Below are 24,835 nucleotides of genomic sequence, written 5' to 3' on the forward strand. Positions count from 1 at the left end.
CAGTTCGCAAATTTTACGAAATGCTGCAAGAAATTCACTTATTACATTTTAATACCTGCAAAAGGAATAAAGACAGATAATCAAAGAAAAAATAATCGCTTTATTCGTTGTATATTAATGAAAGCGTAAAAGGGAGGGGAGAATTGAAATGAAAATGATTCATAAGAATTCGTTGACAAATCCAACCAAAAAAATACAAATAGCTACAGACATGAGATTTCATAAATGGCCTCTTTACTAAATTTCAGCATTATGGAAGCCGTAGAATACCTGAAGCAATTACTTGAAAAGCTGTTGAAGGTTGAAATGAGGCGGTCAAAAAAATTTCTAGAACAATTCAATAGCAATCCGATATTGATTTTTTTTTTCGTTCACTGCAGTCGAGATTTGTTTTAACCAAATTTAAACTCCGCGACTATTGTGTGATCCTACGACGAAGGAAGTACTTCAGGCCATTCACCTCAAAATAGTTTCAGAGATTCTTTCTTTAAAGAGATAGACCTTTCCATCCGAATCATCAACGCATTGCTTCAGGTATTTTACAACATCCATTTGTTTGGGAAAAAGTTGCTTATATCGTTGGTAATTGCATCTTAAAATTATACAAGTTAATCTCAGTGTTACCCCTTGATCATTGTAAACAATTGTCAGTTTTCAGGTGGATAAACACAAATTCAATCACTTCTATAAAATAATAAGAATAAAGAGGAAGTAATAATCCTGCCTCCCCCCCCGTCTTGAAAGTTCAGTTTTGTAATTTATAATCGACTTTTTTTTAAACACAATTTGGTATTTTCATTTTATGGATGACTCCAGGGCTTTTGGCGGCAGAATTACACAAAGATCGCCAAGCTGCAATATACATAATCCAACTATTTTAGTTACCTTTTTCGGTTTTCTGGCGATTAAATCTGAAGATTATTATATGCATAAGTATCGACAGTTTAATTTAATACTGAAATTAGAAGCGAAAGCAGAAATTTGGCAGTAAAATATGCAAACTTAAAATATATAAGAAATTTAAATTAAAATAAGGGTGAAATTGCAATATTAATATTCTACAAGAATATATATATATATTCCATATGAGAGAATAACTAATCTTTTACTGTTCCCAGGTATAGAAAAACACAGAAAATATCTACAAACGAAAAAAAAAAAAAAAAAACTCCCAGTTTTGTAGAAAGTTATAATATATATACATACACCTGTTTCTGTGTTATATTTCTTATATATAAGCCTTTTTGTTCATTTATGCTTTTAATAAAACTTTATTTGTTTCATATACTGTAAAGATGAAATTCTATAATCAATTTCTCGTACATTTTCTGATATGTCACAGTTCTGAAATATCATGCGTTCGCGTCTTCTAAAAGATAATACATTATTTTAATATTTCAGAATTGAATTTTAAGTTAAATCAGATAACATTTAATTAATTTTGATTTTATGCCAATCTCGACACCTGATCATGAATTTAAAGAGAGAAAAAAATCACTTCAGAATAACTTAATTTAAATAATAATGAACTATAAATTAAAAATTAAATCGGAGAATATTTTTTTTTAAAAAAAAGACTTTTTAAGTCATTTTTAGTAAAAATCGTTTTCAATTAAAATTGACTTATTTTGCGAAGAATTTCATATAAAATTGTTTTAAAATGGCAGTGAAAGTATCACTAGATATCTGTTCTTTTCTCAACAGCTTACATTGCATTAAAATAATTTTCGAGATTGCATCTTCAGAATAAAATGAGTAAAAATTGAATTATTGCTAAGAGATAACTTTTCCTCGTCAAAAGAGCATCTAAGATTCAAATCTTCTTAAGATTCAAGAAATACGGACGATAAAAATTTGGGTGGAAGAACTTAGTGTTCTAGATAATAGGGATTTAAGAAAACGTTATTCATTATCAGAATTTCCCAAAGCATCATCATTCAAAATAATATATGGGTTTGAAGGTTGGTAAAATACAAACTATTCTGAAAGAATGTAAGAAAGCGAAAGAAACCTGTCGAAATTTACTCACAATACGTCCATTGTTGTACATATGATAGACCAAATTTATTAATCCAATATAAAGACCACATATAAAACAAAAACAATCACATACTTGCCAAAGGACGGCATTTCTAAATCCTTTAATATTCAAGAGATTTTTATTTATTATGCAAATTCTACACAATCAACTTCAACCATTTATCAGCAAGCAGCCTTGTGATGACAACACTATGACGACTGAAACCGAATGAAATGAAAACTGTTGTGCTCTTTTATTTTTCAGTCCACTTTTGTCCCACAATTTACGGAAGAAAGTGGTTTCCTAACCGCTAGGCAACTGTTTTTTCAAGGTTCGAGAGGCCCCAAAAGGGGCCGAAATGCCCATTAAAACAAGTTTCTCGTTTGCGGAAGATAAACACACCAGGCAGCGTCGAATAGCTTACGGCAGAGAGCGGTACAGGGAAGGTGGGGTAGATAGATATAGGAAGAGGGTAACCAGAATATCTTAACGGGGTGCCCTCGAGTGTTTGCACTCCTTTTGCAGGCCTCCCTGAAAAGCAGATGCGTCTCTTCGAACTTAAGTGAAGAGGTCCAGCTTTTTCATAAGGGAATGCGATATAGCAACTGCCACAAAACACAACTTATGGATCATATTTTATAACAACATAAAAACGATAAGAAATATTTTAACTAAGTTTCTCGTAGCAGAAAAATATACACTTTTGTACAACATTCTATGATGCTTGGCATAGTCTCCCTTTCTAACCCGCCCCTAGAAACTATACAATTGTCCATTTTATTTAATAAACAAAGGCATGTAAAATAAGTTTCCATGTTTCAAATATTACTGTGAATATTTAGAAACAAGTTTTTTAAAACACACTTTTATTAATACTCTATTGTAGAGGAATTTCTTCATTTTAATTATCTCTATATATCCCTTCTTTCTATCATAAAGAAGGGATAAATTCTTTCTACATTTATTAAAAACAGGCGCCACAAGCATGAAATGATGATTAATTTAATAAATCGATTAACTGATCATTTAACTCTGACAATATAAAGAGCATATTGTTAAAAAGAATATCTAAGTGCGGAGAATTCCGAAACTCTGGACATTAAGAAATCAATTGGGGGGGGGGGGGGGACAATCACAAAATTTCATCTTTGCAGATATGGAACGTTAAACTAAAGAAAAGCATGTGAAAATAACAAGATAGTCTAGTTATGTTCAATTAATTATATTGATGTTTCATTTAGACATCAGATTTGGGAGTCCGCAATTTTGAACCTTGGTCAAACGACAAGGACGGCATTTAGGCCGGCAAGGTTTCTTCGAAATTCTACGCCACACTAAAGGAAGGATCGCCGACGCAAGTTTTAATGAGCAGGAAATTCCACAACTTAGTATACTAATAAAACAAGCAAGGTGGACCTTCGATGGTACCGGATTTCGAACAGGGAACCTTCAGGCAAGAAGCCGAGATTTTACTCACAGGTTACTAGAAATGGTCGAAGTTCATATTGTGAAATTTACTTAAGTTAGTACAAGTACAGCTAAAATTATTTTTCTTAGGATTAATACAATGCTCTGTTATAGAGTTTCAGATTTCGTTTTCATGGTAACTAAGCCACTGTTTAATTGCTGCATTTAACAGATATATAAAAAGTGTCTCTCGCGGCTTAGAAGAACGAAAGAAATTCACCAAGAGAACATGCAAACCAAATTAAATAGATATAAAATTATTAAAGAAATATTATTCCAGTTTATAATTGTCACTTCATACATTCTATATAGAATGAAACAGATGATAATGTTTTAACTCAAGAAAACTACAATGATAAATAAAAAGTAATATCTTAATCGACATTAGCATTTGTGATAGAATCATTTACTTCAATTTTGAATATAAAGCAGTGAAAATTATACATTATTAATATTGATGGAAAATATTAGTAAAAATCCAATACTGGCACATGCATTATTGATTTACTATGAGCATATGCGTGACTTAGAATTTTAAAAGTCATGTCATCATTAAAGTACATTTAAGACACTTTCTACTTCATAAAAGCAATTTCGAGTATTCTTATTTTGTAGTCTCCTCATATACACAAAGCGCATGCGCACACATGCTCACACAAATTATATATAAGTTCATGTGGAAGAAGATACCGAAGCGTGGTATATAAATTTCTTTTCTTCAGACTGACAATGCATGCAAGTAGCAAATGTAAATTTTTACAAAATTGATTATTTCAGTTAGATCAATAATTCAACAAGATACTTATTTTAACTAAGTTTCTTTAGCTGAACATCGCTAAACACATAAATAGCAGTAGCATGTGTGAAAATCAAAATAATTTCTGTCCAATTTACAGAATATGTGGCAACCATTCAAATAAAATAAAAACGAAGACAAACTAATAATAAAACATCTAGGAGTTTTCTTATTTGATATTTCATTACAGAATAATATTTGACAATGGAAGTCAATTTCGTAAATAAAATGTAAATATCTTATACACGTCGAAAACAACTTAATTTTCCAAGGATCTTTGATAAAGCCTGTATTATCATGGTATATAAGCCAGTAAAAACACTTTTCAACAACTTAATTTGAGAAAATAAAATCTCTTGGAAATTATCTTGTTCTGGAGTATAACAAAAATTCTTAGAAGCTCATTTAAAATGCATGTATCTCGTTGATTAATAAGAATAACTTCTTTTTAGGAAGAGGCAGTGTTCAGAAAAACACGCGGAAAAAGGAAAACGTTTTCCCCCTTAAGCAAATAGCATATCATTTTAAATCCTACTTCAATCTACACTACGCATAAATATATGCTAACGAGTTTACTGCATCTGTTACAAGCCGACGGACTATTTTGATGAACAAATAATCCCACTGCATGAACAGAGATGACAAGAAATCTCATGTGGGCAACAGAGAATAATTTATGCATGTCTGCTTCCGAAGTATTACTAGGAAAACTGGTTTACCTTTTGAACTGTTCACAGAAATAGTAAAATGAATTTTGCAAAGGAAAAATGCATTCATTCATGCATAAAACGCTCGTGTAGTGATTTGTAGTTTATATAAATCTCGTTATTTATAAATTTATGATACATTTTTCTCCATTACAAAAATTTGATTTTTAAATGATTCATATTTAAATTTGAAAATTTTAATACTTTCTCCATTTAATTTTGGTAGTCCTATTGGCCATTTTTTTTTTCTAAATTAAAAAAAGAAATGACAAAGATTCAGAAAACCCTACTATGGATAGCTGACTTATTCTTTTAATATATATATAAGAAAGTACAATTCTTAATTGAAAGTCGATTGATCTTTAAGTATTTGATTTTTTCAACACTTAACTACTGAAACTATTTGATTTTTTTTCGAACAATTTCATTTACAAGTACCAATAATTTTGTAACGTTATTTGTATAATTACCATCTAAAATACTAATTTCAGATTGCCGCTTTGAGGGGAGTGTCACGGACTGCTTGAACTCAGGGTTCTTAACCTCCGGAAATAAAAGGTAAATAGAATAATAGAATGGCATTGAGTAGCGCGCTAACTTTTCGCGTTTTACAAAAATAACATATTAACGTTTGTTTTCAAAATCGCCTGACAATTAAGTGATCCAAATCCTTAAGATTCTTATACTATGACTCTAACAGTCATTTCAATTTTACTTTTCTTATTACTGGAGAGAATATTTCTCAAAAAAAAAAAAAAAACATACTTGCGCCAAATATACGATATAAATAATACAGACGAAGCATTTTTTGAAACAGAAATATACTTTCTCTACATTGAGTAAAGCACTGGTCATCGGGATTAATAGGAAGTTCAATTTACCAAGAAATATCAGTTTACATTTGTTAGAAAGCGAGAGTCAAACATTAACTGCAGCTTACATAGATAGCCCTTTTGAAGGAAAGAAAATAAAGAAAAGTAAAAGATCCGATTAAATGTACAAAACTTTTAAACTTCTGCTATCTTTTTTCATTTATCTTAAATACTATTTATAAATAGTGCGCAGAAGAATGCACACTACTGTTAAAAAAATCGAATAAAATATATCCACTAAAGCATTTCCACTTTCTTGTGTACGAAGTGTACAGGGAGTGTCGTAATCGTCAAAAACTTCGAACTCGAAATTTTGACGAATCTTCAAGTTTCAAATTTCTTTGAGAAGGAAAATAACATTTTTGGCATTATGTCGGTCCGTGAACACGATAATTCAAAAATGGTTTTGAGTTACCGTGTGAATGGATGAAATTTGCTATATGAACTTATGACCAAATTATGGATTTCAATGAAATTTTGAAGGAAATCCATTCACAGGCAATCTGTTTAGCTGTTCAAACACAAATGGACTCTAAAATTACAAAAAGCAAAGAGCTAAGCATATAAAATTTGATACACAAGTTGCGTTTTCTAAAATATTGATACTTTTCAAATTTTGAACCAAATCTGGTCAGAACTGACCGTCTGTCGATCTGTACTTTCACATACATGTAAACACGTTACTCATAAAAGCAATAATTTAGAACAATGAAATTTAGTAGGCTATCTTGTGACAACAATTTTGATTTGAATCGACAGACAAAGAGACGCGCAAAATACATATTTGTAAGAAAGTTTCAATAAAATTTTCATGCCAAGATTCGTGCCAAATATAATATTAATCGCCAATGCATTCGCGGCCTTACCCAAAGTTCACAATTCTATGTGAGGTAGGGAAGATAAGATTGTTATTGGAGGTATGCGGGAAAGTTTTGGTGAGACCATTCCTGCTGCTTAAATAAATTTTTCATCCACTTTTTTTTTTTTTTTTTTGAAATACATAGAAATCTTAATTTGGTAGGTTTTAAAATATTCTGATTTCATTCACTTCATCAATGTTCGAAATTGAAGTTTCGAGTAAATTAACTTCCAATTACAAAAAATTCAAGAATTACATTTTTTTTTATTAATCAAAAGAAAAGCGGCTTTGATTAATCTTTACCCAAAATCTTCACTTCTTTTTAAAAAGCATTTAGAAAAGCGAATACGTAGGATTTCAGAAGCTTAAGATTGATTTAGGATACATTGAAAAAAAAAAAAATGCCGTTATTTTTATGTCCGCTTTATCCTTTTACTTCCCTTGCTAAAATAACATGAAACACACAAATAAAACTAATATAAAAGTTATAACAGCATCCAGATACAGACCACTTCAAGTATGATGATATCATATATGCAGTATATAGCTACATAACCATCTATATTATAATAAGAAGGGAACGGTTAGTCATTGAGTCTTTTAAAGACCAGCTTGCTGTGATGAGGAACAGCGTAAGAAGAGCTGTTTTTTTGTAGTGAATAACCGGTTATTAAATGACAGAGATACTAAAGGACTTAGTTAGGACTTTTCTATATAAAAATTTAATAAAATGCTATTTTTTGGTAGTACTGCAATATTATTAAAAATTTCACCAACATTTCCCTTGACGATACTAACTCGAATTCATAAAAATTATCAATCACATACAACTCCAAACCATGTTAGTAAAAGAGAAGTCCATAATGAGTCTGAACTGAGGTATCCTAGGAAAAGTTCTAAGTGATCTAAGAGGCATCATATGCCCGAACGTTGGTGTAACGTGCTCTGATGAGTTGGCGGCTGACCTTGAAACTTAAACAGACGAATGCATTTGCTATGAAAGATAAAAGTATGAAATGCAGATCGGGGCGTAAAGAAGTAACAGGGTTATAATAAATGTGACCGAGTTTAATTCGAACCCCTCTACTTCTAATTATTCTTAATGTGGATTATTTGTTGATGAATTTTGAATGTTGAACGGAGCTATACCCGGCAAACTTTGATTCATGTTCATGTCCTAACTCCCGATTAACTCGTCTGGTATCAAGCATTCTTATGGCACACTCCCTAAATCATCAAAGCCCTGCTACAATCTGTCAGAATCAGTACACTCATTGTCTAACAAAAAATACCAACAGGAGCATCTAGCCCTTTATAAAATTTTGTTAGTATTCTTCCATTGCTTCTTAGATAGCTGATGGTTATTTTTGCGCAGACTGGCTGTTTATTAAACATGTCGAATTAAGGACGATTAGATGTGGGAGTTTATGATGGCTATTTGTCAGTGAAATTATTTAAATTTGCAGAAGAAATACTGACAATGCGGAATAAAAAATAAGAACAAAGACAAAGGAAAACTTACAGGGGGTTGACAGCGAGCAGGTTGCTCGGCCTAGGCAGCTCTATACAGCTCATTCTTCAAGTGTCAGGCATCGACCATGATCCTACAAACACAACACTGGATATCAGTGTCCGAATGGTAAAAATTAAGTTTCTGTGACATAAACACGAATATCTGAATAAATCGAATAAACCATAAAATGACTTATTGGGGATATAAAACTGTCCTAGTTTCAGTGAAATAAGATTATAGCGCGTTGAAAGGCAGAAGTTGTTTTTTTCTTTATTGACACATTTTTAATTTCTAGAAATTCTTCAGGCTAAAATGCAAATAAACCGTCAATTAAAAGCGTACGAGTTATATTCGATAATGCTCAAAAATGTGTACGAAGTGTATAAAACATTTAACATTATTTTGTAGAACAGTTAATAAATAAAATCAATAAAATATAAAAAAACAATTAAAAATTAATATTTTATTATTGGTGAAATAAGATTATAGCGAGTTGAAAGGCAGAAGTTGTTTTTTTCTTTATTGACACATTTTTACAAACATTACAAACATTAATTAAAGAACATTTTAGAATTCCTGTTCCGAATAAAAACAAACAGCTTTAGAATTCTTAAAACAAAAGCAATTACAAACTGAGAAATCATTAAAAATAACAAAAATTTGATTTGGTAAACACGCTTTTTTTTTTTTTTTAATGAAATCGACGCTTGTAATATTACTTGTCACAACCTACACATAACAAACTTGTTTGTTATTTCTCATACTCATTAATAAAAAAAAAAGTTTAAAATGACTAATAACCACACTTAATTGGGAAAAAACCTATAGTTGACTATAATACAATTCATCAACAAGGATGCCATAATTCATATGATAAAATACAAAGAATCATTAAAACGGCAGAATCCTTGATTTTTCTTTTCAAAATATTCTCAAAAGAACAATCTTGAGATCATATATAAATGTGTCAAGGATTTTTTTGAAAAAAAAATGATTTTTTTTTTTTAGATGGAATATTTCATGGTAGGTGAGTTACGAACATCGTTTCCATTTAGCAAAGATTTGATTACTTATGTATCCTTGATGATGCTGATTTTGTGAGGCATCAACTGACAGTAAACAAAATATCTTTGAAAGATTTTTATTTAAATCGTTCTGGTTTCTGGTTAAATGACCTACTTCATAAAGCGTTTGTTGAGGTATCTTTTTTTTTTTTTTTTTTTTTTTTTAACGCTGTTAATCTAAGTATATAAAGCAGACAAATCACGTATCTATTTTCAGATTTGAATTAAGTAAAATCTGTAATCGGAACTATTACAGCTCATGCCCTTTCTAAGTTTCATTATTATTATTATTTTAATTTCACATTGTTTTCAGGCATTTCTTGGGTGCTAAAAATAGATCATACTTTTTTCGATATACATAACAGCCTTTTTAAAATCTTATTTGAAAGTAATAATTACAAAATAAAGAATAAATGAACATAATATATTCTTCAAAAACAAAGGATATAGCCGATGCCCATATTAAGAGATTTTTGAGCATAGTAAATTCTCTATGATATCATAGGTATTTGAATAATAATGTATGTCTTCTAACATTTAAATGCACATCTAACATCTAAACATCTAAAACATCTTCTAACATCTAAAATAATTGGTACCGCGACATCAGATCTTTTTCCTTCTAACAAACTATGGCAACAAAAATTATATTGCACATGCTTATTTGACATATGCAACAAGAACCGACTGCATAATAATATAAACTTCTGTTTTGGTTTAATGATTGACCAAATAAAAATAAGAATTTAAAATAATAAGTAGGTAGCATCATACAGAACATTCGAAACATTCAATGAAGGTCAAAAGATAATGAAACTTAATGATCCACCTGAAAATCGAAGTGAACGAACACAGGGGTGTTTGTGGGACCCCAAAAAATCCCCTGAAACTTTTACGGACTTACTACCGACATTTTGGAGTTTCGAGAAGGGGGGGGGGAGAAATGAAAAATTACGATTATGAAGTATTGAATGACCTAATTATAAAAGTTCAATGAATTACTTTTTTTTGTAAAATTAAGACCTTTGAATCCAGGTCACGTGATCGCACATCTGGTCGAACGAAGCTCTCCCTTTTTTTTCTGCCGCGCCTAATTGCCGAAAAGAATCCAGAAGAGAATGTCCGAGAACCGGGGGAACGAGTCATAACTCGCAATAAGGAAAGAACAAAAAAGAAGTTTTTCCCCCCTTTTCACGCATTATCACTGCCTTTGGAGAAAGAAAGGAAAAGTTTTCACCACATACACTGACCTTGCGTTTTCTGCTTTCAAAGCAAACAAAATTACCCAGATCAAAATAAATAATTCATTATTATTCCTACTTCCTTTTGAACGACGATCCCCGAAATTTCCGGGTATCGAAGCTCAAAATCCCCGGAATTCCGGGGTTTCCCCGGAGCACAAACACCCCTGCGAACATATTAAAATATTTTGAATTAAATTATCATTACTGGCAGGTTGCAATGTCATAATTGGCAAAATATTTACATAAAATCATTTCTATTCGAAGAAAAATGTAAGATGCGGTATCAGCTCTTAAATTTATATTCAGTCACAGATTTTTTTATAACGCATTGCAAATAAAAATTCAAATATTTCAAAAATCTTTAAAATAAACATGCGTGCCAGAACGTATAAGGGTTACATGATCTTCCATTTATTTCTATTTCACAATCTTTGTTGAAAACAAAGACTCATTTTGGTTGAAATTATTGGCAAAAAAATATTTTTCATTAATTCATCGATACTGACCGCTCTTCATGATAACTACACGATGTTTATAAACTGGAACAGGATCTTTATTCGAAATTTTTTATTTTATATTGGATATTTGACAAAATTAATTATTTGATTCATTAAATTCGCGTTCCAAATTTAAACAAATTTTATCGAGAAATAAAAATCGAAAAATATAAGTACAAAATTATAATTAAAAAAATGTAGGAGAGAGAAAACATTTTTCAACCACTTCCGCCATCTTTGGTTGGATAAAAATGAATGAGATTCCACTACCAATCATGTCAACTCTCGGCTAATCTCAAAGAGTAGGGGAGAGGGGGAGTGAGAAAATAAATAATTTTTTTTCTTCTTCTTTTTATCACGATGATAATACGTAAACTGTAGTAAATGCGCAATCGCCACTACGAGATCAGCACACACGTGGAAAAGATACTGCGCATTAAAAAAAAAAAAATTCCACATCACTTCCTGCAACACTTAACTTCTCGGAATTTTTTGAAGACATCCAAAACAGAATTTCGGTGAAATTCAACATTCGAGAGGAAGTGGTTTTAATCAAAGCGTGTGTTTCGCGCCTAATTTCATTCTTTATGTGTCACAAACCCTTATTATGTTTAGGTAGTAATTGCAAAATATGAATTAGCATACCGTTCAAGCAACGGATATTTATTTTTTGCATTTAATAAACGGTGAACTAGCGTCTAGACTACCTAACTGCGTGTCTAGACATAAATTATCTAATTATAAAGAGCTAAAAAATATGCAATGTACTTAAAATTTGGATAGATACAAGATACAAATGCGAAATTAAGTGAAAATTTAATGTATAAAGCACTTAAAACACAGCATAAAAAATCAGAAAATTAGATCATTCAGATTTTGTCAGGACTTAATAAGATATTAAGGCATTATTATTTAATACACAAAAATAATCAAAATAACGGTTAAAGACACGAATGGAGTAATCTGTTAGCAGAAATTACGCTAATAAGAATATATGAATTTTTTCATATTTATTAACACAGAAATAAGAATCTGTGACATAAGCATTTGAATTTCTTTTAAAAAAATCGGCAAATCAATCAAATTTTTAGCGACGGAAAAATTTTAAAATATTATTATTACTTATATAGATCAAAGATGCTTGTTTTTATATAATAATCAATGGAATGTATTCATGTTTTTATATTCCAAAATAAATTATTTTGATGAGGGGGGTGAAATTTATTGGGTATTTTAGAAAAAGAACATGGCATTACACCACGGAGCAAGACACGGAATTATGTTTATCATGTGATTTTGAAGCAATTGGTACTGGCTACATTTCAAGCAAAGAATTTACACCATCCGTATTATTGCGATTTCTTATAAAATTGCTGTGATAATACTAGAATCCATAGGCACAGGGAGTCAGTCCATAGATATATTTGTAAACAGGAATTCATTATATAGTAAAAATCATATCCACCTCTTAAATTGAAATAATTTAAGCATAAAAGAGAATTCAAAATGTTTCAACAGCTGAAGAACACATTTAGATTAAAACTAATGATCAAGATATTTTTAATAATTAAAATAAAATAAAAACAAGGTAACTATTAACTAACAAAAAAATATTAGAATCAATTACAGCAGAAACTGTTCCAAGGGAAAGTGACAAAAAATGTATTTATTTATTTATTTTTTCTTTTACAAAAAAAAAAAAGTTATTTGTAAAATGATTTAAAAATAATATTTGAGAATTATGTAGATTGATTCCAATACATAAACAATGATATATTTAAATTTAGAAACACATCTAGTAATTAAAAGCATGAATATGCTAAATTAGTCTCCATTACCAATTTAAAGTACATGATTCATACAAAATTAATATTTGGCTTTTCATAAAATATCTAAGTCAAGGAAATGCAAATTAAACACAAGCAAAATATAATAGAGCTCATTAAACAAATCGAGCGTAATTTTTTTTTTTATTTAACTTAACTATTCACTATCAATTTCCTCCATTGATAGAAATGGTTATAACTGATTATTTATAGTTTTCAAGGTGAAAAGATAATTTATCAGATGCCTTAACTGATCAAAGTAAAAATCTTAATAGATAGCTAAGAAAAACAATTTTTTTTTTTTTCTGGAAAATCTTATCACTGATTCTTATTGATGTGCAGACACCACTATCGTATCTCTACACAAAAATCCCCAAAAGCGTTCTTAAAAATAAACAAACAGAAAGTTCAACGCTCCCTGTTCCATAGAAGGATATGTTTTTTGGGGGTGTACTCTTAGAATTGTGGCCGGAGAGGAGTGGGGGATGACCCCAACAAATCGATGCCGCTCGCTTATCGACTCGGCTGACTCTTCTGTTTGGCAGCGTGCCAAAAAAGCAGTCCATTCAACGTCACCAAAACTATTTTTCGAATGATTTGATTGATGGCCACGCTTTACCATCGAAATGTGAAACTTAGTAGCAATCTTGAAAAGGATAATAGTGATCATATTTTCTGATATAGAAGGGGGGAAAAAAGAAAAAAAACGAATAAAATTGTTTGACGAAGGGGTTAAGAACTTGTTTTTCTTTCGGTGGAGTTTCTAAAAACTAGTCTAACTAAAAACTAAGAGAGCAATTGAACGTTATTTAAAAATTTAGAAACTGAAAACATAGCATTTATACAAAATAAGCAAGATGGCGTTTCACTTTTAATTAGACCTTAGTTTTTTTTTATTTGCTGTTTTTAAATGACATATTGATAATAAAAAGTAGTGCATAAAAAAAGCATGAAATAAATAAGGTTATATCCAATATTAATTTTTCCGTTACCAAAAACTATTTGCTTATAATATATTTAAATTTTACAACGAAATAAATGATTAAGCACAAAACTTTTATTAAGAAATCGCATCTTTTTTTTTCCGTCGGAGATAAAAATACATTTGACAAGAAACAGTCAGTGCACACAAAAAAGTTCAATTATGCTTGATGTAAGAATGGTACACGAGGAATATAGCCATTTCCATATATTTAGCATAAATAAGGATTTCCGATAGTAATTAGGAATTTTTTGAAAATCTAAACTATTTAAATTCTACAGCAAATAACTTACAAATACAAACCAGCTTTATCTAATTTATTGGTTAATAACTCAACTGAATGCTCGGCCAGATATAAAAATATGTCAACGGAAATTAGGAGCACAGCATTGGTTTTACATTTTAGTTTATTATTTTATGTTTTATTTCAAAATACGATGTTGAACTGATGTTATTTTGAAAATAAAAATTTTCTTTCTTCTCTATTTTTAATAAAACTATTACAGTGTACATGTACAATGCTATTTTAAAATTTATAAGTGACAATATAAATTTATTATTCGTATCTTAAATCAAGAATTCCAATGTATAGACGATTGTAATTATATTAATTTCATTCTAGTAATAGATATTACAGCATTTGAATATTATATTCTAAAAACTGCATTAAAAAAATTTTCTTAATTGCATTAAACAACTAGATTTTTATCAAAAAATTTTATATACAGTTTTACCAATTAGTTGCAAATCAAAAGATGTTTCATTTTAATTACTGTATTCAAAAAGATTTATTCAACTGACAATTATGTTTGAAAACAACAACTTTAATTTAAGAGACGTTGCCTTCACTTACTAACAAAATAAACAACTAAATTCATAATGAAGATTCATAATGACGAGGACGACACCTGAGCTGGCACTTCCTCCCCTCCACGCCGCACCAGCGAGATGACGTTTGGCCCTGACAGGTTTAACGTGCAACAGACCCCTCACACGACTTTTCTTTGGTGGAATCGGGTCTCGAACCTGAAACCCTACGGCTCACGTGTCAAGACCTTCCCACCAGGTCACCGCGGCCCCTTCCCTTGGATAAGGAGGAGATTGTATTACGTGTCATTTTTACGAAGATTTGTTTCAGATTTATCGAATAGCTCATCCTGAAATAATAGTTAAATATAGGAGAACTCCAATTATCCTGATTAACTAGGGGGCCGATCTGAATAAATGGACATCGAATGATAGGATAATTAACGAAATAAATGTGAAAAAAAACCGAGAAAAAATTGCTTATACAGTATTAATTTAATGATTACAAAAAATGTCATTTACATTTTGTATATTTATACCTTATATTAAAAAAATTATTACTGGAACATATCAGTTATTTCAGTCCATTTTACTTGGAAAGATTTTGAGTCAGATTTATTTATTTAATTTTCTCAAATCCTCTTTGAATAACTGAGGTTTAGATAACTGGGTGTTCTCACAACTTAGTCAATTAGTCTACCAATATTCAAATTAGAATTAAAAAAAAGTTTTCTATTTGTAATTAACCTACGACGGAACACCTTTAATTGAAATAAAGTTTTTTGTTACCTTTTGCTCAACAAATAATACCTAATGGCTGCCCCTCCTGAAGTTAATTGGATCGATTACTCCCGATTGGGCCCCTCTTCTAAGAGGCCTGTGACAGAGAGCAGTCTACTGCTGGATCAGTTCTGTGACGTATCCTCTAAGGTGGGGCAAGTAAGATGTGTGGTTTGCTCATCACTGCGAAGTGTTGAAGAATTTGAAACAGCTATATTTATATACATATTTCATTTTGTTCAATAGATTTATTTATTTTTATTTTTTAATTTCGAATTAAATCTGGATTTTTTTTTTTTTTTTTTTTTTAACCCCACAACCTGCTATCAGATCTTGGTTAAATAACTTTTAGATAAACCTTAAGTTTTTAGAGTTCTTAGGTTTAAAGATTTTTTTTCTTTTTAACCTAGATACCTTTTTATCAACAACTTTACTTTACTTTCGCACCATTAATATTATAAAAGTTAAAATTCTGCATACAAAGAATTACATTAAAAAAAAATAAAAAGACTGGCCTCATTTTTAAAAACTCCGAAAATCTGTCCGCGAACTTTTTTTTTTAACTAAAATTTGAAAAGTGTAATCTTGATGGAAAAACCAGTTAGTGCAAGCTCACTGAAAACCAGCTAATTAATACTAATTCCAAACAGGCCCGGCCTCTTCCTAGGGCTGTCTCTGATATTACTTTCGGATTTTATATAATAATAATTCGCTTAGTACAAGTTTCGGCAAGCAGATTTTGCATACTCCCCTTGCCAAACTTTTTTTTTTCGCAGATAAATTCGTCTGCCAGCGGTCTAAAAGGACGGCTTAGCACGGCACCTTTGAAAGAAGGAGAAAAATAATAATAAAAAAAATTAATTCATAACAGACACCTTTTTGAAGCTCTAAGGATAAGATATGGCATTCTGCCAAACTACACACGCTGTCCAACGAACATGAAGGATGGGACGAAATCAATACGTCTATTCAGGTGGCCGACACACTCAAGGAAGGGGGGGGGGGAGAAAAAAAAAGAGAAACACGACGCTCAGGTAGCTTGGAAGTAAACAGGAAGCGAAGCGGCACCAGTGATTGCTAGTCGCCCAAGAAATGCACTTTGGTTCAATGCTTCTTTCAGTTAAAAGAGTGGGCGGACGAATCAAAAGGCTGATTATTAATACAAACAATGGAAAATGCGAGAGAGGAGTAAAAAATAAATAAAACAGAGACGAACTTTTAATCTGCTTTGATTTTTTTTCCCCAGACTTTTTTAAATTGTTGTTTTCGTTTGTTCAAGACATGTTTTTGGAGGATTATAGTCTGAGAATAGCAATTAGACGTGGGAAATTCGCTACTAGTCTTTTCTTTCGTGAACTGATACCGGCTGCGGGTTGCGTTTTTGTCCCGAAGTTTCTTATCTCCTGACATCCGAAAATAAAATTTGAATAGATCATTCGACTGATATAAAAAGTAACAATAGAAACATGTATTGGAAAGAAGATCAAAGTAAAAAATTTTGTCAATGCAATGGCGAACGAAATATTTGAACTCATGCAAGAATTAGAAAAACTGAAGTAACTTTTTCATTCGAATGTCAAATAATGAGAAATGTTCATTATTTAACATATTTAATATATAAGTATCGGTATAATTTAAAATATCAATTTCACTAAAATAAAGGATGATTTAAGAAGATTATTAATACAACGAAAATGGGAAGAAAAAGAATATATAAAAAAGAACGAACAGCAAGTTAGTTGCATCGGCAATGTAAGCTTTTAAAGGACAGAATTAAAAGTTAATGAAATTAATACACAGGGGAAACGGAAATTTGTAATTTGTTCGCGCGCTTTTCTCCATCTCGCCTGATCATGTGACGCAATGTGTTGATATATTTTTCTCTGTTCTGTGTTGTGTTGTAATAAATGTTTGTGCTTTATTACACAATCTCACAAACCAAAACTTAAAGCAATAGTTAAAATACTGCATATATTAACAGACAGAAAATGTGAAATGTTTTTTTTAAACTAGTGGCTTCTAACAAAAATATTGCTCTCCAAAAAATAGTATAAAGATTATACAAGGGCTAGAAATTTAACAGTGTCACCAGTATTAAATCTGATACAGCACAGGTACTTGCTTGCAATGCTTATAGTCCTTCAAAATAAACATCAGAGTTTTGTGTAACTTGTTTCCATATTATTCCATGTTTATAACTTGTTCTACTAATCCCATGTCGCTGACATGGAATTAGTGGAACATCTGAATGAAAAAAATTCTGCGGATGCTTAGAATGGAACATCAAATGACATAAGAATCTTTGAACCAGTTTGGTACAATCTGTGGCTGAATTTTTTGCTCTGTAAGGTTGGCACAGTCTCTGTTATGATTTGGTTCAAAGAAGAAGGAACTAATGACTTCGTGGCACTTGTTATCAAACTTCTACAAACATTCTTAAATCAATCGACCATCTCATCAGGAACATCATAAGAACAAGGACTGATTCAGGCAACAGACTAATTCTAGATCGCTGGAAACAATTTATAAAGGACGATGTACACTTTGAAGAACTATAAGCTAATGTCTGTGTTATTTCAAATATAATTATTTTATTACCATCATTAAATTTCCAATCCAAGCATCAAGTACAATATTCGGTATAATGCATAGCTCAGGACAAAGTTCTTCTTTAGAATGAATTCGTAAAAACAATTATTTATTTAATTGCATAATTTTCTTCTGTTCCTATGTCATAAAACCCAGTGACATTTCCACCATGCATTTATTTACAACACAAGAATGCTGCTTCCATGTAATCTTTAAACGAGCGGACAAATAACAATACATATGCTGATACACTAAGAAACTGAGTCAGATGCAATTAGTACCGCCACCTATTATTGCGAAACAATACCTCAAGACTGGAGTACTTGCTGAAAAATGTTTTTTGTAGGCAGGTATGGGCTATTCATATCATATCCACTCATGGCGGGCACAGCACAGATCAGTCTCCTTTCTTTGTCTTAACCGCAAGGTACAGGTAAAAAGCGGATGAGAAAGGGCGGGCACCATAAAAAAAAAAAAAAGTTCTACCAAACCATATCCTTGAACTTTGATTTGAACACAAAGTATCCAAAAGAAGACATCCCGTGACCGGAACGTGGTTTTCAAAATGATCAACGACCCTCACACTAAACGGCAGAAAGACGAAAGGGGGAGGGATCATTTGGTATTCCACGAGCTGGAACAAAAGGGGTAGTAGACCTTTTTCAAGGCCAAGGTCAGCTGTTCATCATCGGGATGCGATAGCGAAATGATAGGCTTTTATGTAATTGATTTTGAAACTACGGACCAGACTAAAGATGGATGGTTACTCATTATGTTGATGAGATGAAGTGAAGTGGAAATGGATTAAAAATGAAGGTTGCGTGAAAAATAGAAAAGACAAGAAAGCAATCGATCGCTTATTTTTCAAAAACCTCTATCATATCCAGTTCTATTTCCAGAACACCCTCGTTTTCTGTAGTAAGACCTAGACACAAAATAAGTACCATTTAAAATTGTCCATTAGATTGGACCTAGGCCTTTGCAATAAATTACAATTCATAAGGAAAAGCAATGCAAAGAAATCATGTATTCTGAACACATATAATTTGCTGCAAACATCTACAAAGCCTAATACAATGTTTGAAGTAAAACTGAAGACAAATGAAAATATTTGCAATTATTTTTAAGGAAATACGGTACAATAAGCACAAAAAGGTTATTTTTCGTGCTTATTGTACCGTACTAGGCTATTTTTGACTACTACTTAGGCTTTCTATTATTATAACAAAGAAAGCATGCCCGTTGAATATTCTGATATGTTACTAAAAAGAGAAAACTCCATTAAGCGAAGATTATTTTCCATTAGAAAAATATAAGAAAAGCGTGAAAAAAATTAAGTACACAAGAGTCTAATTAAGAAATATCGCGGAGAATTGACAAATTATAAGAATATTTACAATTTTTTATGGGAATTTTCGTTTAAGTGACTCAAAAAAAATAATTATTCTATAACAGTAATGAATACATACACACTTTGAATTTCTATCTACTTGTCGTTTTTTTTATAAAAGGAATGTAAGAACCGTTCATTGACGAAAATTTCTGTGCTATGTGAATGGTGAGATATTCGTTTCCGGAATATTTGTATTTGTTATTCTAAAATAAAAACCTTTTCCGAAAAGTATTTGTTGTCCGATGTACTTGCAGTCTATAACTATTCCGTAACAGAATTCGTACTAAACAATCCATAATAAATAAAATTTTAATGAAAATAGTTTATCTCTTGTATCTTTATAAAAATATGTCTCATTTAAAGATGAATATGGTGAAGCGTGATAAGCATATTTTTATAATTGAGAACTCAGTTTTATATGATATATCAGCATTTCAAAAGCAAAAGAGTTAAATTTAGCGCTTTATTATTCGTTTTCAAATTTCACTTGTCTGAGTGCAAAAGTTGAACAGATCGCATAATCAAATGCATAAATACAAAATAAAATTATGGCGCTTTCTCTTTGAAGTTTAAAACTACTTTCAAAATTTCGATTAACACATCAAATATATTCAAAAACAAGTCTTTGGGATTTCGCAATAGTAAAACCAAAGAATAGAGGACGAGAAAAGTTGAACTCCCAGACGAATTCTTTAAAGCGTAATTAAGACTCATCGAAGTCTTAAATTAGACAAAAGGTGGTGATTTAAAACTCTATCATCAAGCCAAAGAGTTCAACGAAAGTATTTTGCATTTTTCTCTTCATTCTTTTGAAAACCTCCATTAAGAGAAAATGAAGGTCCGGCAAGCTGTATTAAAGTTTTGAATTTTATTTTCTCCTAGAAAGTGAACATCAGGGAGCTGAATTCCAAGTAAAGATCAATTACTCGATTCTAAGAAGAAAGAGAAGGGGGGGGATCTGTCTGGAGTATTATAGAAAATAAGTACCTAGTAAGAAGTTAAAAAGATTTATTTGAAAAGTTTTATTTTTTCACTCCCAAAGAAGTTTCCTTATTCATTGTGTGATCGATGAGTTTGGGTCTACAACGAAGTAATATTGACGGTTTCTATTGAATTGGAAAGAAAACAGGTACAATTTGTAAAATTCAGAACGTATTTAAAATATTATGGCAGACGAATCTCAAAATATATATTTAACTGATTGCTTCTTTTGAAAATATAATAAAGAAGTTCAGAAAATGAGATTTAGATTATACCGTTACTAAGGAAATCACTAAATATTTTTTTGCTTTATTTTTTGTAACATTCCTTAAACCTATACTTTGCATATTTTTATAATGAATGTTACCAATCAATAATTTTCCTTTAGCATTAATGCCATCAATTCCTTTAATACCTGCATCAAAAGTGCCATTTAAAAAATAGCTCAAAACAAAATTTTAAACAAAATGTAACAAGATTGCAAGATAAAATGAACTGAATACACTTCTTTTTTCTGTTGCAATCTTTACTATTAATAAAGATGAAAGTGCGTGTGTGTGTGTGTGTGTATTTTTGATCAGCAGGCCGGACCGTCTGACCTACAACTATCAAATTTGACACTTATATATCTTGGTGGGTGAGAATGTGCACCTCGGGGGGATTTCTTTTTATTATTTTAATTCATTGAAAATTAAGTTGAATTTCAACATTTTTCCTCGATCATTTCCGAAAATATTATTGCAAAATATAAATTTTAAACAATTTCAAAATTCTACTTAATGGTCGACAGAATTTTTCCTTAATTTCAAAAATTTCAAAAAAAAAAAAAAAAAATTGTTTTTGTCTAATTTATTATGATCGATTATATTGTTACCTGAAATTCCAAACAATCATTAAAAATTAAATCGCGTAATTTTCTTCCATATTGCTAACGAGAAAGGATTCTATTTAATATCCATGTAATTTACAAGACAAATAAAAAAGTGAAGTGAAACAGCGAAATTTATGATTAACTAGATATTTATATTTTTTTATAGCGCTTGACATTTTGAGACTGTCCCCATTACACTGCTTTATGTACACAATAAACAGAACGCAAGTAAGATAATCAAAACAATGCTGCTTTAATTTCAGACAATTTGGCGGGAAAATTAACATGAAATTATATCTAAACGATTTATTTAAAATTAAAAAAGATCTAATATTTCTGGCAAACCAGCTGGTCGCCTGAGGCAACTGGTGCTCTTATAAAATTGGGGGGGGGGACCTTTTTTTAAGGCACAAATGCGAACTTGTTTATTTATCTTAAAACTTGTTTATTTGATGCATTAGTCTTCAAAATTGAGGTATTTGATACATATTTTTCTGAAAAATATACTCAATATTTCTGGCGAATCAGTAGGTCGCTTAAGGCAATTAGTGCTCTTATAAAAATAGGGGGAAAAACTTTTTCAAGGCACAAATAAAAACTTGTTTATTTATCCTAAAACTTGTTTATTTGGTACGTTAGTCTTCAAAACTGAGATATTTGATACAAACATTTCATATAATTGACAGAATGAGCTCATAGACACTCTTTTGTCGATAAATGCAGTGTATTTCTTATGACGATCTATTATTGAACAAATATTTTTATAACAACTGCCATTATGAAAGGAGGGGGGGGGGGTTAAAAATGGAACGCATTGATAAAGTCTTTTGTTTTATTTACAAAAGAGTATTCACTTCTTAAAGAATATCGTAGCCACCTAAACTGAAAGTTGAGGACGACGTGACTGTTACTGACGCCTAGACGTAGTCGAATGCTGCAATTAAACGAGCACGTTAATGATTTTCTAACGACTTCCATCAGTGTTAGGGCAGTTCGGAGGAATAAACATCTTTCAAAGTCTAGGTGAACCTACTATAAGGAAAAAATATTCAAAATCGTTTCAAGAATATTAATGGAAATGGAGTTAATGGAGTAAAATTGCAAATTTAACGCTTTTTGCCCATTAAATATTTTAATGATACGGATAATAAAATGTCATTTCAAATGAGACTTAGGTATGCAAATGAAAAGAAAATTAACATGCAGGTAACATTTATACTCAGATTTTTTTTTTTTAAATACACGAAAATTATTAATTGTTCAGGTAATCTATTTCTTTTAATCGGAATGTAATAATTCCTATTTAAAATATAACTGATTTTCTTTCTGTTTATATATCAGTGACACTTTATTGAAATACTACAAAATTTAATATTAACTGATTAAATTCAGAAGAACATTTTGCAAACCTTAGATGTATTATTCAATAAAAAAAAAAAAGAAAAAAAACCTAGCGGTGGCATGTTTTGCAAGGAGTGAAATTTATATTTCTGTGTTTAGACTGAAGATATTCTATAAATAATACTATTTAATGCTTATTAAACTATCTTATGTAAACGAAATCAATTTTTCACCGGTTCACGAAAACGTCATTATGGAACTCAGATCCAATACAGAAATCACAACATGAAGGATTAGTAAGAATTTTTAAGATTACTCACAATATTAATAGTTACTTACAAATAAAAGGAGGACACAGAAATTTCAGTGAATTTATTGGCAGCATTGTGTAATGAACAATTCAATGTAATTTTTGTCGAAAAATTTATTTTCCATGCTATATTTGGAAAGAATCTGTCTGTAAGGTTTTGGTATTCTATAAATATATTAACAATATTCTACACAATGTTTAATAGAACTGAAACCGCCATGAAAATATCATGAGAAATTCAGCCATGAAAGTGCCTTATTATGGAACTAAAGCCTGAGACTGAAACAGTGAGTTGAAACATTAACCAGAATTTTAAAACTACTCGCCAATTTGAGGCGAATGTCACGGTGTTCTTACACTCAAGGTTCTTAACCTCCGGACATAACAGATGAATAGAGTAATGACAATGAAATTACTTAATAACTATTTATTATATTTATAATTACATTTAAAAAATGTTTAGAAAGTTATTGACAAACAAAGAACTACAGTTCTGTACATTTTAGAAATTAATTTTCTAATTCTCAATTTTAATTTCTTTTGAAAAACTCTCTTTAATGCAGCATTAAATTAATGCTGTAATCTAAACCGAACGACTTTTTTCAATCATTAAGGAATAATATAAAACAATTTAATGCTTTCTTACATTTAAACTATTAACATTATTATTTTACATGAGGCAATTTTAAAATTATGCGCTGAAAATTGCTTTTCACAGTTATACACTTTGAAATAAAAATTTGAATTACTGAAACTTTTGAATTACAGTTCATTCAGAAAACATTTTTTTAAAAACATTATTTGAATATAAATACATATGATAAAAAAATTTTTAATATTTGTTATGACATTCAATTTAGAATATGAAAAAATAGTTGCACTTTTATTAGTGTGTTAAAAAACATAATTAATTTTTTTTATATTTCAGTATTAATTTATAATTCATTATCATATAAACATTAAGGTATCAGGTATCCAATTTTTTTTTCTCGAAGTCACCACCAGGTGGTGACACTAATTCGAAAACAAAATTTAATTACATTAAACGATTAACCGGTAATTAATTTCAGCAAGTATTAAAATAGCCTAATATTTTTAAGAACACACAAGTTTTAAAATTTCAAAATTCTTGCACATTAGGAAGTGAATGAGGAAACGATTTATAAATTCAATTTTAAAAAAAATATAATTCAAGATGAATATCGAAATGTAAAAACATCTGATAATGAACTAATTTCGATAACGAATGTATTCAACTTCATAAGAAATATTTCCTTAATTTTTACAATAATTAGATCCCTTACATAAATATATTAATCATAAGGAACATAATAAAGGAAGTTATTTAGAAATATTCGTAACACGTATTCAATCATAACACAGATTAAATCTTTAAAATAAATTAACACCTATTTTACTTCGACCGTGAACAAATAACACAATATCAGCAAAAGGTGCACTTTTCATTCATTGTGATAAAAAGAAAAGATAGGTAGTTAATTAAATGTCACCGGATCATTATTTTCTCGTAACACAATATTAGCAGCTCGTAAAAATTACCCCACACTCCGCCGAAAGAAATAAAGATCCATAACACCTCCTCTAAATTACAACAACACGTTCTAAACATTAGATTGGGCCCATTTTAAATCATTCCGGGTGCTTTTTAAAAAGTCCCAAAACGTGAGGAGGTTTTATAAGAATGCACGTTAAAGAAATCGTAAAATAATTATGAATATTCAATCGGAGAATATATATGCTAATTCAGGCCCATAGTTTATCGTTATAGATAAGAGAATATGTTATTAACATTCTAAGCGGTATGTTTTCAGTTCATCGGCACGAAGAATTGGCTCCCAAAAAACAGAATTCCGCTGACATGTCATTATTTTATTTTCGTTTTTTTTTTTAATACT

General features: G+C 30.4%; 1 protein-coding gene across 2 annotated transcripts in view; it reads right to left on the minus strand.

The window, feature by feature from the left end:
- The window catches only part of LOC129981024 (growth factor receptor-bound protein 14-like), a 102,282-nt gene that overhangs the window by 15,777 nt on the left and 61,670 nt on the right, over positions 1–24,835 (minus strand). The window contains exon 2 of one of the 2 annotated variants that reach the window (XM_056091623.1): positions 8,244–8,325. The exons of the other annotated variant lie outside the window; for it this stretch is intronic. Coding sequence (XP_055947598.1) covers positions 8,244–8,296 — 53 coding nt within the window. The 5' untranslated portion in view covers positions 8,297–8,325. The remainder of the gene's footprint in view (positions 1–8,243; positions 8,326–24,835) is intronic. 2 annotated transcript variants of the gene reach the window in all.

The sequence above is a fragment of the Argiope bruennichi genome, chromosome 8 (genome assembly GCF_947563725.1).
Source record: "Argiope bruennichi chromosome 8, qqArgBrue1.1, whole genome shotgun sequence".
Taxonomy (NCBI): Eukaryota; Metazoa; Arthropoda; class Arachnida; order Araneae; family Araneidae; genus Argiope; species Argiope bruennichi.